The sequence below is a fragment of the Brachyistius frenatus genome, unplaced genomic scaffold (assembly GCF_029030835.1).
Source record: "Brachyistius frenatus isolate BFR_SWC_R1_liver_20210118 unplaced genomic scaffold, ASM2903083v1 Contig_108, whole genome shotgun sequence".
NCBI classification, from domain to species: Eukaryota; Metazoa; Chordata; class Actinopteri; family Embiotocidae; genus Brachyistius; species Brachyistius frenatus.
The window spans coordinates 1,208,057-1,221,537 of record NW_027210707.1 but is presented as its reverse complement, the minus strand read 5'-3'; the positions used below and the strand labels follow the sequence as shown (position 1 = coordinate 1,221,537).

Sequence of the window (13,481 nt, the reverse complement as noted above, 5' to 3'; positions counted from 1 at the left end):
TTCAACAAAATGAAAGTGTCCCCCCCTCAAAAGGTCAAGTAAAGACTTGGTTTTGAGTATTTGTCCTTTCAATGTCAAACGTTTAATGTAGTTATGCAGACTATTCATCCAGAGCTTGCATTAGTATTTATCCCTAAAGACTTCATGATGACAGCCAGGAATGTCTCCAGATCCAGAGGAGATGGCAGGATACACAGAAGCCTCAGCAGTTACCGACTATCCAGCACCGAAGTCGGTCTGCTCATTGTCTACGTTGCTGATTTTCATCAGCTCCTCTCTGTGAAAATTAAAGGCTGTCTGAATTTAATTAATGAGGAGTAATGTGTTTTATAATGGCACGTCTCATCCATGAGATTTAAGAGTCTGGCTGTGACTCACTAAAGGTTACTGATGACCTCAGTACCAGATCTGAAATGCTGCCATTTGGATGTTCTGAATGTTAACTTTGCCTCGGTCTGCAGAGGAGCGGGCAAAGCAGCGATGGTGGTGGTGGTGTCCTATTTTCGGAGGGGCTATCAGCACCCTGGTGGCATAGGTCTGAGTGACAGGACAAGTGTTGAGCTGGACCCTCCCCTCGCTCATTTGGGGCAGGCATTCCTCAGTGTAAGCAGACACAGACCCCCCCTCCCTCCCGTCATATTTCTCTCTCCCCTCTCTCTTTCCTTTGGCTATGATGGTTGGCCCTGGATATGGGTGGGCGCATGGAAGTGTGTGTGTGTGTGTGTGTGTGTGTGTGTGTGTGTGTGTGTGTGTGTGTGTGTGTGTGTGTGTGTGTGTGTGTGTGTGTGTGTGTGTGTGTGTGTGTGTGTGTGTGTGTGTGTGTGTGTGTGTGTGTGTGTGTTCAGGTGTGAGTGTCGGCCTTGGAGCTCAGAGAGAAGTCGGCGTCCGGACAGTGTGGCAGGCGAAGAGCAGGTCAGAGCTCTATGAGGGGGCCCTGACGGCTGACCATGGGGCCAATGCACTGAGGGGGGCCCCCAGATGAAACATAAAGAGGAACGGAAAATAACCGATAAAAAAGAAGAAAAGCTAAAACAGAGACAGAGAACAGAACAATGGTTGCAGAGGAAGTGATAATTACATTGTCCGGTGGAGCGCCGTGGGGGTTTCGTCTCCAGGGAGGCGTGGAACATCAGAGACCGCTCCAGGTGGCTAAGGTAAGGCCGGATGGCCAGAAGCCAGCATTTCACAGTGTGCTGAGTGAACTGTGAAAAGAAGTAAACTGCGTTAGATTCAACAGCCTCACTAAACAGAAGTGAAACATCAGCTGAGATCTATCAGACGATAAAATGGAATATTAGCTGCCATGCAGGTTGGCTTGGGTCCTGAATATGAGTCATAATCATGCAGAGGTGTACTGATGATTGATTGGCTGAATTTTAAACTTCAAATAGAGCTAGCTGGGAATGTAACCCTGCTGCATATCTTCCACTGAGCAATATACTAAAACTAGAGCGATACTGAACCAAAAATTGGAATTTGTCTCCGTTGGGTTCTGGTTACTGACCCTGTTTTTTAGAGGTTTTTTGAGCATTGAAATGTGCACATTGTACTCGATGTTTTTTGTACACTAAGGTTGTTGTTTTCTAAGCTGTTAATTTGTTTATTGTGAAGAGTTTATGGGTACAACACACCATTCACCTGTGACCACAGTTTGATTTGCACCATTGAACTACATTATCAGTTTGGACCCTGCTTGGTCAGTTTACCTGTGATTTAGGTGTAAACATTGTGACACTGAAAACCACACAGGTAAGAAACAAATCTCTTTTAGAGTTTTAGTTCGGCAAGTGTCAAGTCACATTGGTATCTGTGATATAAAACAAAAACGTTATATGGCACTATGATATTAATATCTATATCTTCTTGAGATGTTCACTGAAAGTAAAGGAAATGTTGAACCTTAGGATTACCACATGGAGCTACTCAGCTCATTTTACTCCCCAAGAGCCAATTCTCTATAAGCAAGAATTTGGAGCCCACATTTGGCACAACTGAAGCAGTCCATATTTCAGTCTTGATTTTCATTTGAGAAAGCAAAGTTTGACACGATACCTGAAGTGGAATCTATACTGGATATAAGGATTAATTAGGTTTCAAGCAGAAAAAGATAGTTGCTCAAAAAGATCAGGCTTAAAACTGTTACTGACCTCATGATGAATGTTGTTTGCTGTTTGTAGTAAATCAGTTCATGTCATCTTGATCTGAGTCATAAAATCATGAGACACAGTCGTAGCTCTTTTATGTGCTTCTCCTGGTTAAAGAAACGTGGGCTAACTTTTTTGTTCCTCTGACATTTTTAAATAGAGAAATCTTATTTCTGAATATATTTGTTCATGTCATAGTACACTTAAACAGACATGATGCATGCATACATTTACACAGATATCACACACGCATTCACACAAACTTTTAATATATTGTTGACTGAGCAAAGTACTTTTCCAAGAGGCTATTTATAGTCGAGAAGCAGCAGGTCTTGGGGTCAGCCAAGGTGTGCGTTTCAGCTCAGTACTAAAAAATTAGCCTCATACACTATTTTGGAACAAGCGTCAATCAGTTTCTTGCTGCCGAAGGGAAAAACGTACAACTCTTTCATGCACGTTCACATGGAAAGGAAATCCTGATTGTTAGCACTCTTTTGTACTCCATATTGTTTCTAAACAGGTACTGAATGAGCTCTGTATTAATGATAAGGGGAGAGAAACCAACTCATAAATCCTCCATGTCATGATTTAAAAAGTTAGTATTTTACTTTTATCCACACGGCATGACAAACTCACATGCAGTATATTTTTATTTTTATGTATTTAAAGTGTCTTAAAATGTTCTCTTCAATAAAATAAAAATGTTTGCGGGTTTGTCCAAATTACAGTTTGACAATGTCACTCCAGTTGGCCAATGGGATTAAAGATGCTTGTTCAACAGAGAACTATGCACTGGATCATGCACCTTTATTCATATACGGCAGCTTGTCATCTCCCTTATCATACATATCATAAACATGTAAGACGAACAATGTATTTTCCATAATTTCCCTCGTTATCATACACAAATATGTTCAAATAATTGCATTGGGACAACAGTTTTCATTGGGTAAAGAAAATGTTTCTGTTTGAAGACCGCATAAATCCCTCATGGATTTCCTTTTGTCGAACAAAGGAAAACCTTTATTAGTTTTTATGAAAAAAAAATTTGCTATGTACATCCAGATTATTTTACTGAGACATTTGTCATATGAATAAATAAATTAATAAAACAACCACTTCTTCGAGACGGTAGACAGCATCTAAAGATAGTTAACCGTATCAACAACAATCCTACACTGTTGGCTCATGCAGACTTATATGTGCACAAGTGGGCCAAAGGACACTAAGTCACCTTTACAGTGGAGGACAGCTGTGTCTGTCTGAACATCCAAAACAGCGTGTTCCTTCACCCCTGAGAGCAGGAAGGTGTAAGTTTGTCAGGTCTCGTGCTATATTGTCCGTAACAGGTGGAGCAGTGTGGGTCTTCACTGAAAGAGCCGGTGTGTCAGTGCTGGGTTTGTGCCTGTGTGTGCGTGTTTGTGTGTTTATTTATATGACTTTAGGTGTATTTTTGTTCCAATCTATGTGGTTTATGTGTGCGGGCATGTAAGGGAATTATAACTGTTATGATTTGCAACCACGAGGTGACTGACTGAATGAATAACTGACATCCTGTGCCACCGGCAGGCACAGACCACTTTGAAAGGCTTAGCTAAATGGGGACATGGGATTTCGTTACATGCAAACCAGAATAGCGGGAAAGCAAACTAATTAGGGCAATCAAAGCCACACTTCCTTATCTCTGAACTCTAACATACAATACTCATTCAACACATGCCTTCATGGGGTACAATCAACACTCAGTCACTGTCTTTGGAAATTAAAACATTTACAAACATCTGCTTTGAATTTACGTGTTGACATGGCTTGCACAGAACTGAGGCTATTTAGTCTGGGCAAAATGCCACGGTCCTGACAGACCTCGGGCACAAATAGCAAAGCACCAAATGAAGATGGCTGCTGGCTGGCATTTCCCTGTTAAAGTGTGTATGAGTGCTCCACTTGAGCTGTAATATGTGGCATAGGTCCGCAGCAAGATCGAGCTGTCAGGACAAAATCTGCTCACTGTCTGTGTCCGTCACTATCACAAGCCAAGACAAGACAGAAGCACAGCACTGACTTTTTTTTTTAAATTTTCTATTCCCGTCATTACAAAAGCTGAACAGGCAACAGGAAACTACTTTTACTTGAGCAAGGAAAGAAAGACAGAAATGTTGCACTGCATTCAGAACATCACAGCTCTTCAAACCCAAGCTGAGACTTGTCCTTAAGTTATAAGCCTATATTTGACGTGATGAAACCCTGGAACAATAAATGGGACATTAGCATGCAGGCTATGCACAGGATTGTGCAGTGAAGGGATTTTGTCTTGGCAGCATGAAACACAAAACAGAGAAATGCACATATGACCTTTCATTTCACTGTCAGCACTGAGAGATGAAAGACCTCCTGGACTTACCCACACAGCCTTGAGACAGAGATAGAGACCTGTCTTGGAAGCACTTTTTGATATAACTCATCAAAGATCAACATCTGTGTAACTTTTTGTTGTCTGTGTGTGTCTGAAATTGTACTTTTCTTTTCTTGTGCAGGTGCGTAAACGCAGCAAGGCATGCAGGGCTGGGCTGCAGGAGGCTGATGAGCTCGTGACCATCAACGAACAGCCATGTGGCACGCTCTCCCATGCCCAGGCCATGAACCTCATCGACAGCTCCCCTGGGATATTACATATCCGGGTCAAAAGGTCAGAGGAACAAAAAAATTACACTCTTGCATATGAAGCACCTTCAATCCATTGTAAGAAATCATACACAGGTTACACCCTTGATAATGCTGCGTATTATAATAATCCAAAAAACATCAGGACAAACAAACGGTTCTGCTGCTTGGGCAAAGGACAGTTCGAATGTAGATTTAGGAGATTAAACTCTAATATCACATTCAATGATGATTTAAAACTCTTAACTTGTTTGCAGGGCACCTGCTGGTTTTCAGTCTGTGGTGCTGGTGACCCGTGCCCCATCTCCACGTATAGACAAAGAATACCGCGCTGCTCTGCGAGCCATGTCCCCCACCAACCCCCACCACGCACCTGTCCGTGAGGTCCACCGCAGCCGCTCTTCTCTAGCCAGTGGCTTAACATCTCCACCTGGCAGTGAGGCTTATTACGGTGAGACTGACAGTGATGCAGACGTGGCGGGCTACGAGAGGCAGCGCCGGCAGAAACGGCGCAGCCCCAGCAACTCCAACCCTGGGAAACCAACAGGACGAACCTCTCCTGAGGGTGGGGAGACATCGGAGATGAGTGGCTACGACAGCGCTCCGGATGCACATGTTTACCCCCGTTTGTTGGATGGACGTGGGGGAAGTGGAGATGGAGGAGGGGGCCTAACGGGGGTGGCGAGAAGGGAGGTGATTTACCAGCCTCCAGGTCCAGGAATGTGGTCCTCCCAGACATCCACTGAGACTTCCTCCATCATCTCCTCAGCAGACGATCAGGGGCTACGGGATGGCGGGCAAGAGGAGGATAGTGGCTTTCTGGAGACAACCAAAGTGCCACTGGTGTCCCCTGAGAGGGCAAAGGAGGCTCTGATGCTGGGCTCCCGCAGCCAGCTTGTGCCCATGGTGGGTCCTCTGAATAAACCCATTGATGAGGAGCTTACAACAACCTACATGGAAAAGGCCAAACAAGCCAGTAAGTACATCTGAGGCAGACCACTGGCATGGACTGCGCTTCACAGTTCTATACACATTCCTGATCAAGGCCACTGGTTGGTTAAAGAGTCAAATAAATATAAGCTAAGTTGTCTCAGTAGATAGAGATTCCTCATATTTTTTCTGAAGGATGCTCTTTTTGCTACTGTTCTTTGCATCATGTTTACTTATTTCATGATGTCATTATTCATAATATTTTCAATACATCATTTGTATGTGCCATCTGTGTTGCAGCACAGAAATAATCACTGAAGCAAAGATGAGCTGATCTACTCCGTTCCTGTACCCAGAAAGATATATGATCATTGTAAAAAATATGGCTTTATAAGCCAGTGTGGAAAGTCTAGATATATGCAGAAGGTTTATTTGTAAGTTTAAGTCTTATAATACCGCCATCTACACTCGGTTCTTTCTTCAAATTTCATCTCTAAAAAAAAACTCCACAAGAGTCAGCTGTTAGTTTAAAACAGCACTTAAGGCAGTTTAAACAGATCGATAGTCAGAGCCAAGTTTTAAAGCTGTTCATTTCCTTTTTTTGCCCACTGATGCCTAAGATACTAAACTGATACCAATATTTACGATACAGTAAAGTACCAGCAGTAATAATGTTTGAGTATTGTGTCTTAATCTTGATAAAAATCTTAATCAAGAACTCCACTGTGTCCAAATCATGTAATCTGACATTCAACCACCAAGACTAACCAGATATCTGTAGGTTTTCATTAAGGTTAGTAGATCAGTGTGAGTAGGTTTCAACCTAAGTCTGTTAAACAGAGCATGCCAGTATGGTTTACTATATTTACCTCTAGTTATGAGTGTAAAAACCTCAGCAATCAATCTGTGAGCACTGAAAAGCATCTGCAGCTGCTTTTAGGTATCAAGTAGCAAAGCAGGGACACTAATTTTCCCTCCTCCTCTATCTCAGTCATTCCACTCTAAATATTTCTCTAGCATTTAGAGCTTTATGACAAGTGTGATGTATTTTGTAACACTTTCTCTGGCATATGTTTTTTTTGCGAAAATAACAGATGCGCTTTCACAGTGTTTGTTATAATGAAAAAAGGTTAAAAAAAATGTATAATAGCGACTTAACAAATGATAGAGTGCACGGACACTGACCAAGCATTCTTTCCTACAACTTGTCCTCCTGTCCATCAGCCATAATAAGCCCAGGAAAAGGACAGAGCTGAGCTATTTAAGATCATTGAGCTGTTTAAAGAACTTAAATAAATGTACTCTGAGATATCCCCTTGCCACCACCCAGTGCAGGTTTAACATTCTAATGTCCTACTTAGGAACCCTGTCCTAGACAAATTAAGAACTCTCTTCACATGGCACTTCATATTAGGGTAACAGAATTAGGTTGCCTATGATAATCTGCTTAATACCATAACACGTTAAAGGATATGTTATGGCTGCCCTTTGAAGTTCTTCTTCCAGTCACCTACAACAAGCAACTTTCCAACAGCTTGCAAATATTTTCATGCAAGTCAAATGTCAGAGTACATAAGCCTAATAATGTGCAAATGTATCCTTCACCCCAGCTAATGTGGGAAGCTGAAGGTTTGCCTGGAATTTTCCCGGAAGTGCTCCATTGGCAAGTTAGGAGATGGATGTCTGCAGAAGGCATGGCGGTCAGGACAGGTTTAGACACTCATGTCAGAGTCATTTCTTGGGTTAAAGGTTCTTTTAATTTGGAAATCTCTGACCATAGGACTTATGTTACAGTACTGTCCAATAATTCCTAATCGCTACGACTTTCATATCCTGCAGAACTGAACCGAGGGGATACACTGCAAGACAAGCATGTAAAGGAAGCCAAAACCAAGTGTCGAACAATTGCATCCCTACTGACAGATGCTCCCAACCCTCACTCTAAGGGGGTGTTGATGTTCAAGAAGAGAAGACAGCGCTCCAAGAAGTACACTCTCACAAGCTTTGGTAGCGTTGATGAAGACAGATGTCACGATTCACAAGAGGAGGATGGGGTTTTCCCAGGTAGTGAATCTGAATTTGATGAGGATGGTTTCTCTGCAGTTCCTGACCCAACTTGGGATAGTGACTACCTGGATATGCTGGAGAAGAGAGCAACTGCAGGCACTGAAGGTCGTGGGGATGGAGCAGAGGATGGTCCAAGTCCAGGTTTGAGTAACACGGCAGGAAAAGGCGCCCAGTTGTTTGAGCAGCAGAGGAAGAGGGCTGCTGAGCATGCCAAGAAGGTAGAGGCAGCACAACCCCAGGCTCCACTTCAATCTCAAGTCCAGGATCAGTCTCAGATGTATCAGTACCATCCGGAAGTACAGCCACAAATGCAACCAAACCTCCAGCCACAGCAGATGATACCACCTGGCCCTACGTCAACACAGCCATTACTATCTCAAGCTCCAGGCTCAGTAGCTGTTGCAGCCCATGGAATGTCTAACAGGAACCTATCCTACTCTGCAGTTAGCTCAGCTAGCATTGTGATGTCACCTCCACCTGTGGCACCCAAACCAGCTACTGCCTCAGTGACTGTTCTGACCAGTCCTGCACCACCAGCTGAAACACCATTACCAGAACTACCTGCAAGTAACGTTCTCAACAGAACGGCGCGCCCTTTCACCCCTGGCTTCATCAGCGTTAGATCTGCGACTGTCCCTGTAACGTTTCGACCAGCTGTTACAAAGACGGCCCAACGTCCTGCCTCAGCGGCTGTTGTGCCACCTCCATTTTCCACTGCCACTGATCTAGCCATGAATTCTTCATTAATAAGTTCCCAGCAACCCCCTGGTCCTCCATCAATGCTCTTCCCACCATCCTCCATACCGCAAGTTCCCATGGCCCTGACACCAGAAGCTCCTGCTACCTTTCACCCTCCAGCCCTGTCTACCTCTGCACAGACAATGCAGTTTTCACCACCAATAACTACTGTTCATCAGGCACCATTTGCAACTGTGAATTCAATGACTTTGCCTTCAATCCCGCCAGCCCCACAAGCACCAGTGGTTCCAGCCCCTGTTCCTCCCGTATGCCAAATTCCTGCCACGGTTGACTCAGTTGCCATAGTGCATCCACATCAAAGGCCAGTTGCTCAGCCACCACCGCCGCAATTTTCCATGGCGCCTGTAGCTCAAGTGTCAGTGGTCTCACAGCCCGAAGCTGTAGCTCCAACCCCTGTTCCTGGTCCAGGAGGTCGCACAGGAATCCTACTCGAAGCTCGACGACGTAGTGGAAAACCAAAACCTATGTTCAATGTGCCAGATGTCAAAAAGAACTCCCCCAATCCTGATCTGTTGTGTATGGTGCAGAACCTGGATGACAGGTCCACCCGATACAATTATGGCCAACAATCAGCTGAAGTTATCTATGATGGTGACGAGGAAGAGAGAAGTGCTGAGGCTGGTATGGAGAGGGTGCCACCCCCTGTGGCACCCAAGCCTCGGGTCATCCATGAGGTCCCACAGATTCTTCAAGCAGGGGGTAAAGGGGCCCAACTGTTTGCTCGAAGACAGAGCCGCATGGGTATGTATGTAGTGGACACCCCACCCGAGACCCCTTACCAGCAGGAAGTGGCCTTGCATGGTGCAGCCCAACCCCTTGACTCTTCCAACCCTTCCCTTTCCTCTCAATGGAAATACTCCCCAAATGTGCGTGCACCTCCACCTATTGGATACAACCCACTCTTGGCACCCTCTATCCCTACAGGGCCTCAGAGGGATACAAACAGGGTTAGAGGAGGTCCCCAAAAAGAAGGCATCAAGGCTTTGGATTTCATTAGAAGGCAGCCCTATCAGCTCAACTCTGCTATGTTCAACTATGGGGGAAGTGCTGCTAATGTATCAGCTATGCCTTCCTACCAGGCCCAGCAGGGTAACTATACAGCAACAATGGTGGGCAGCTCATTGACCTCACCTCGGCAGATCCCCCTCAAAACAGCTCGTGTCTATGAGATCAAGCGATTCTCCACACCCACACCCATGTCAGCTCCTACTCTTGCTCCAAAGGTCATCGCACCTCGTTCAGCCACTACCCTTGGAGAACGATTGACTCATGCTGGCATGACCTCCCCACTTCCTGCTCCTTTCACTCTAACTCCAGCCCCAGTCAGTGCACCTCCCTTCCAACCAGCCGGACTGCCCACCCTCCCAAGATTCTCCGCTACCCCTTTTCCAAACCCTGTGCCACCTTCAGTCCCAACACCATACACTCCAGTATCGTACACCACTGGGCTCCAGACGGCCAAGCAGTTCCAGAGTGCTCCTGAGCTCAGTATCCTTGCCTCTTTGCCTCCACTCAAGTCCAACCCAGTTCAGGCTCCCAAACCACGTTTTGTTGCCACCAAGGGAGGCGTCCAGCCCCGTGTCTGGAGGCCTGGGGCAATCTGAACACCAATTAGTCAGTCAATACCACACTGGGACATCTTCATGCACTATTGACTTCGCGCTGAATCACTGGTCGAGTATGGACAGAAAATTTATCAATGACAATTTGGTTAATTGGTTCATTGTTTAAGTCAAGCAAAACTGCCAATAGTTTCAGTTCTTCATATTTAATGATTTTATGCTTCTCTCGTTACATCATTTTAATGGGAATATATTGTGGTTTTAGACGGTTGATTAAAAAAAAGCATTGATATGATATTATCTTGAGCTGAGATGTCAACTCAGTTGAAATCCTGAAACCATGTTTTCTAATATGTTAGAACTTGAATATGGGTAATGTATCATAAAACACATACTTATTAATTAAATATCATAAACACCTTCTTACCTGCATATTTATTTAGCTGCCAACTCATTTCACTGAGGGACAATAATAATAATAGAGTATATTACAGTATACTGTATGCTGTATAGTCCACATTAGGCCTGTCCTGGGGGAGGTTTGTGTAAGGCTTCTGGAGATCTCTTCTACTAACTTAGCAGAAAAAAAAACATCAAAACAGAGCCTGTACTGAATTATTCTTTGAAACTTGAAATGTCTAAAAAATTAATCGCTGCAGTTCTGTCCATAGGAATAAATCACTGAAGATGTATGTTGTGTGATGTTGACAGGAGGAAGTGGATAAAGGCTTTTATCTTTGAACATGTAACTCTCAGTGCCCGCCCTACGTAATGATGTGCACAGTGTTGTTGTTTTTTACCCACTCTGTCTGTAGCATTATCAAGGAGAAACCATGGTGATCTAGTCTTCTTGTCCGGAGGTTCGAATGATGCATGACCAGTTGAAAAATGTAAACTGTTTTTAGACACCTCAGCTCACTGTAGAGCTGTATTTGAAGACAAGGTTTTCTCTTGCAAAGTATTAGTGAGGTTGTGCCAAATATCTCTGCTCACTATAGCCAGAGAGAAACGCTATCTTTTTTAGCACAGGTCACATTCAACAAGTGCCCCGGCTGTCACTGGATGTACACTTGTCACTGGATAGCACAGCTTCCTATTGCCACTTTGGCACACCAAAGTCTCCTTAGTATTCAGTGTGATCTTTGCAGATATATGTACATTTTTAACTTTTATTAAACAAATAACGCAGATGAAGGAATGTGTATTTTGTTTTGCTTAATTGTGATTTAATCTGAAGGCATGCAAAGGGAAGTTGATGGAGGGAGATGGAGAGGCACCAGCATTTGTAAAAGGGTTCAAGGAATGAGAGTGGCTGTGGAGGGAGGATATGGGTAATATGCATGTAAAACAGATTACCAAAAAGGGGTCTGAGTTAAGTTGCTATTTCCCAGAAATGGTCATGATCAAATGTAATAAAACTGTGACTTCCGATTTGTTATATATGGTTTGAAGTCCAACAGCCTCTAGAAATTGAAGGATGGGGAGATTTGAGCCATGATGGGAAAGTTAAAGAAGCTCATGGAAAAAAGTACAGAAGTTTCGCTGGTGTCTTTCAATTCACATTGTTTGCTATTTAAAAGTAAGGATAAATATATTTAATGGCTTCTTGGCTATGTACTTTGAAAGATTGGTTACGTTAATGGGAAGAAGAAACAAAACAATGACTGTTGTGTTTAGTTGTGGAATTCTTAGGAGCTACTTTTGTTATTTTTTTATTCTTTATTTATTTAAGCATTTATTTTTCTTGTTTTCATAAAATTATGGTGACAAAAAAAAACTAGGTTGTTGGCATATTTATGTTGAGGTTTCAAATATGATATGTCTGTTTCTGAATGTAGTTGGATCAAATAATAAGTGTGAAAATGTTTGTTATTAATGCTGAGTAGAAGTTTATACTAACAAGGGGACGAGACATTTTGAGAGGAATAAAATTAGAATTGAAAGATCTCCAGGTGTGTGACATGTCTGATTTTACACTGCCCCCTGTTGTCCAGTGTGTGATCCTGCTCTTTTCTTTTCAGGCACCTTACACACATGCATGCTAGTAATAATGATAATAAAGTGCTGTAACGGTAACTAAATATTAATAATAAAAAAATTTTAATACAAGTTTAACTATACAGATCAGGTTTCAAATAGAATAAAACACAAAATGTAACAGAATGATTAAACACTATTTAATCATAAGGATTTTTTTTTTGTCAAATAACAAAGTCAGGTTGGATTCTTCACTCACTGTTGTTTTACACCAGAGGAAGTCCATCTACAGACATCTTCTTCATATTAGCACCCCATCTGATTCTTTGTGAACATATTTTGTTGAGTTGAGTTGAGAAAAGGCAGTTTCAGGAGTTTTACACACAGCTAATTTAAGAGTTTCAGCACATCAGTAAGATCATCAATTAAACTTGGTTTTATCCACACAGTCACAGGGTGGTGACGTAGTTAGTGACTCTTCTGTTAACTGACAGAGCTCATTATTTATCCATGGCCTAATGAGAATAAGCAACAACACTAAATGTTTGCATTTTCATCTTTTGGAAATGTTTCTGCATAACACCTACAGCAAAGTACTTAAAGAATGAGGTAATGCATAAGTAAAATACCATTTATTAATATCTTGTATCCTGTATAGCCAGTAGGCCTTTAGTTGTATGCAAAAGCACCTTGGCAAATTGCATATTTTGTTGATATTTGAAGTGAAAAGAGGTGAATAAAAGCCATGCAGGAAATGTACAATAAAAATGTGTCTACACATGTTAATTTACAGTTACTTCTAAAGCATAGAAAAAGTACTTGTGGCATGTTCAAAAGTGTGGGCACCCTACTGAGTCAGCACTAAGTAGCCCACATTGTCAGTCTCCCCACAGATTTTGAGTGGTTCAAATCAAGAGTCTGTGAGGGCCAATCCAAAACCTTCAGCTCACCTCTACAGGACGCAAGTAAGAAGAATTATACGAATTTTACAAGTGCAGTAGTACCTAAACTTTTGCACATGCCTTGATTACTGTTTATTTTTTTCAGTTATTAAATTAAAAGTAAAAGTGCATATGTAAAGTAACATCTGAGGGAAGGCTAATTGTTTAATTTCGTAATCTTTAAAGTCTTGTGAATTTTTTATTTTATACACTTTATTAATCCCCGAGGGGAAATTTCTTCACTACAGCAGGGGGGCTGTCAGGGGGGAGATGCTGTAGCAGGCTGCCACTAGCGCGGTGCCAGGTGACCTGACCTGAGGTGCATGTTTTTGGATGATGGGAGGAAGCTGGAGAACCCGGAGAGAACCCACGCAAGCACAGGAAGAACATGCAAACTCCGCACAGCAAGGCCCAGGACCGGATTCGAACCCAGAACCTTT

The 13,481-nt window shown here is 42.9% G+C and overlaps 1 protein-coding gene across 1 annotated transcript; it reads left to right on the top strand.

The window, feature by feature from the left end:
- Positions 1 to 783: 783 nt before the first annotated feature.
- On the top strand, positions 784 to 12,070 carry synpo2la (synaptopodin 2-like a). Its single transcript, XM_069712261.1, has 4 exons — positions 784 to 1,154; positions 4,679 to 4,830; positions 5,063 to 5,781; positions 7,575 to 12,070. The coding sequence occupies exons 1-4, from the start codon at positions 1,053 to 1,055 to the stop codon at positions 10,163 to 10,165; spliced, it is 3,564 nt and encodes a 1,187-aa protein (XP_069568362.1). The 5' UTR covers positions 784 to 1,052; the 3' UTR covers positions 10,166 to 12,070.
- The last annotated feature ends 1,411 nt before the right edge of the window (positions 12,071 to 13,481 follow it).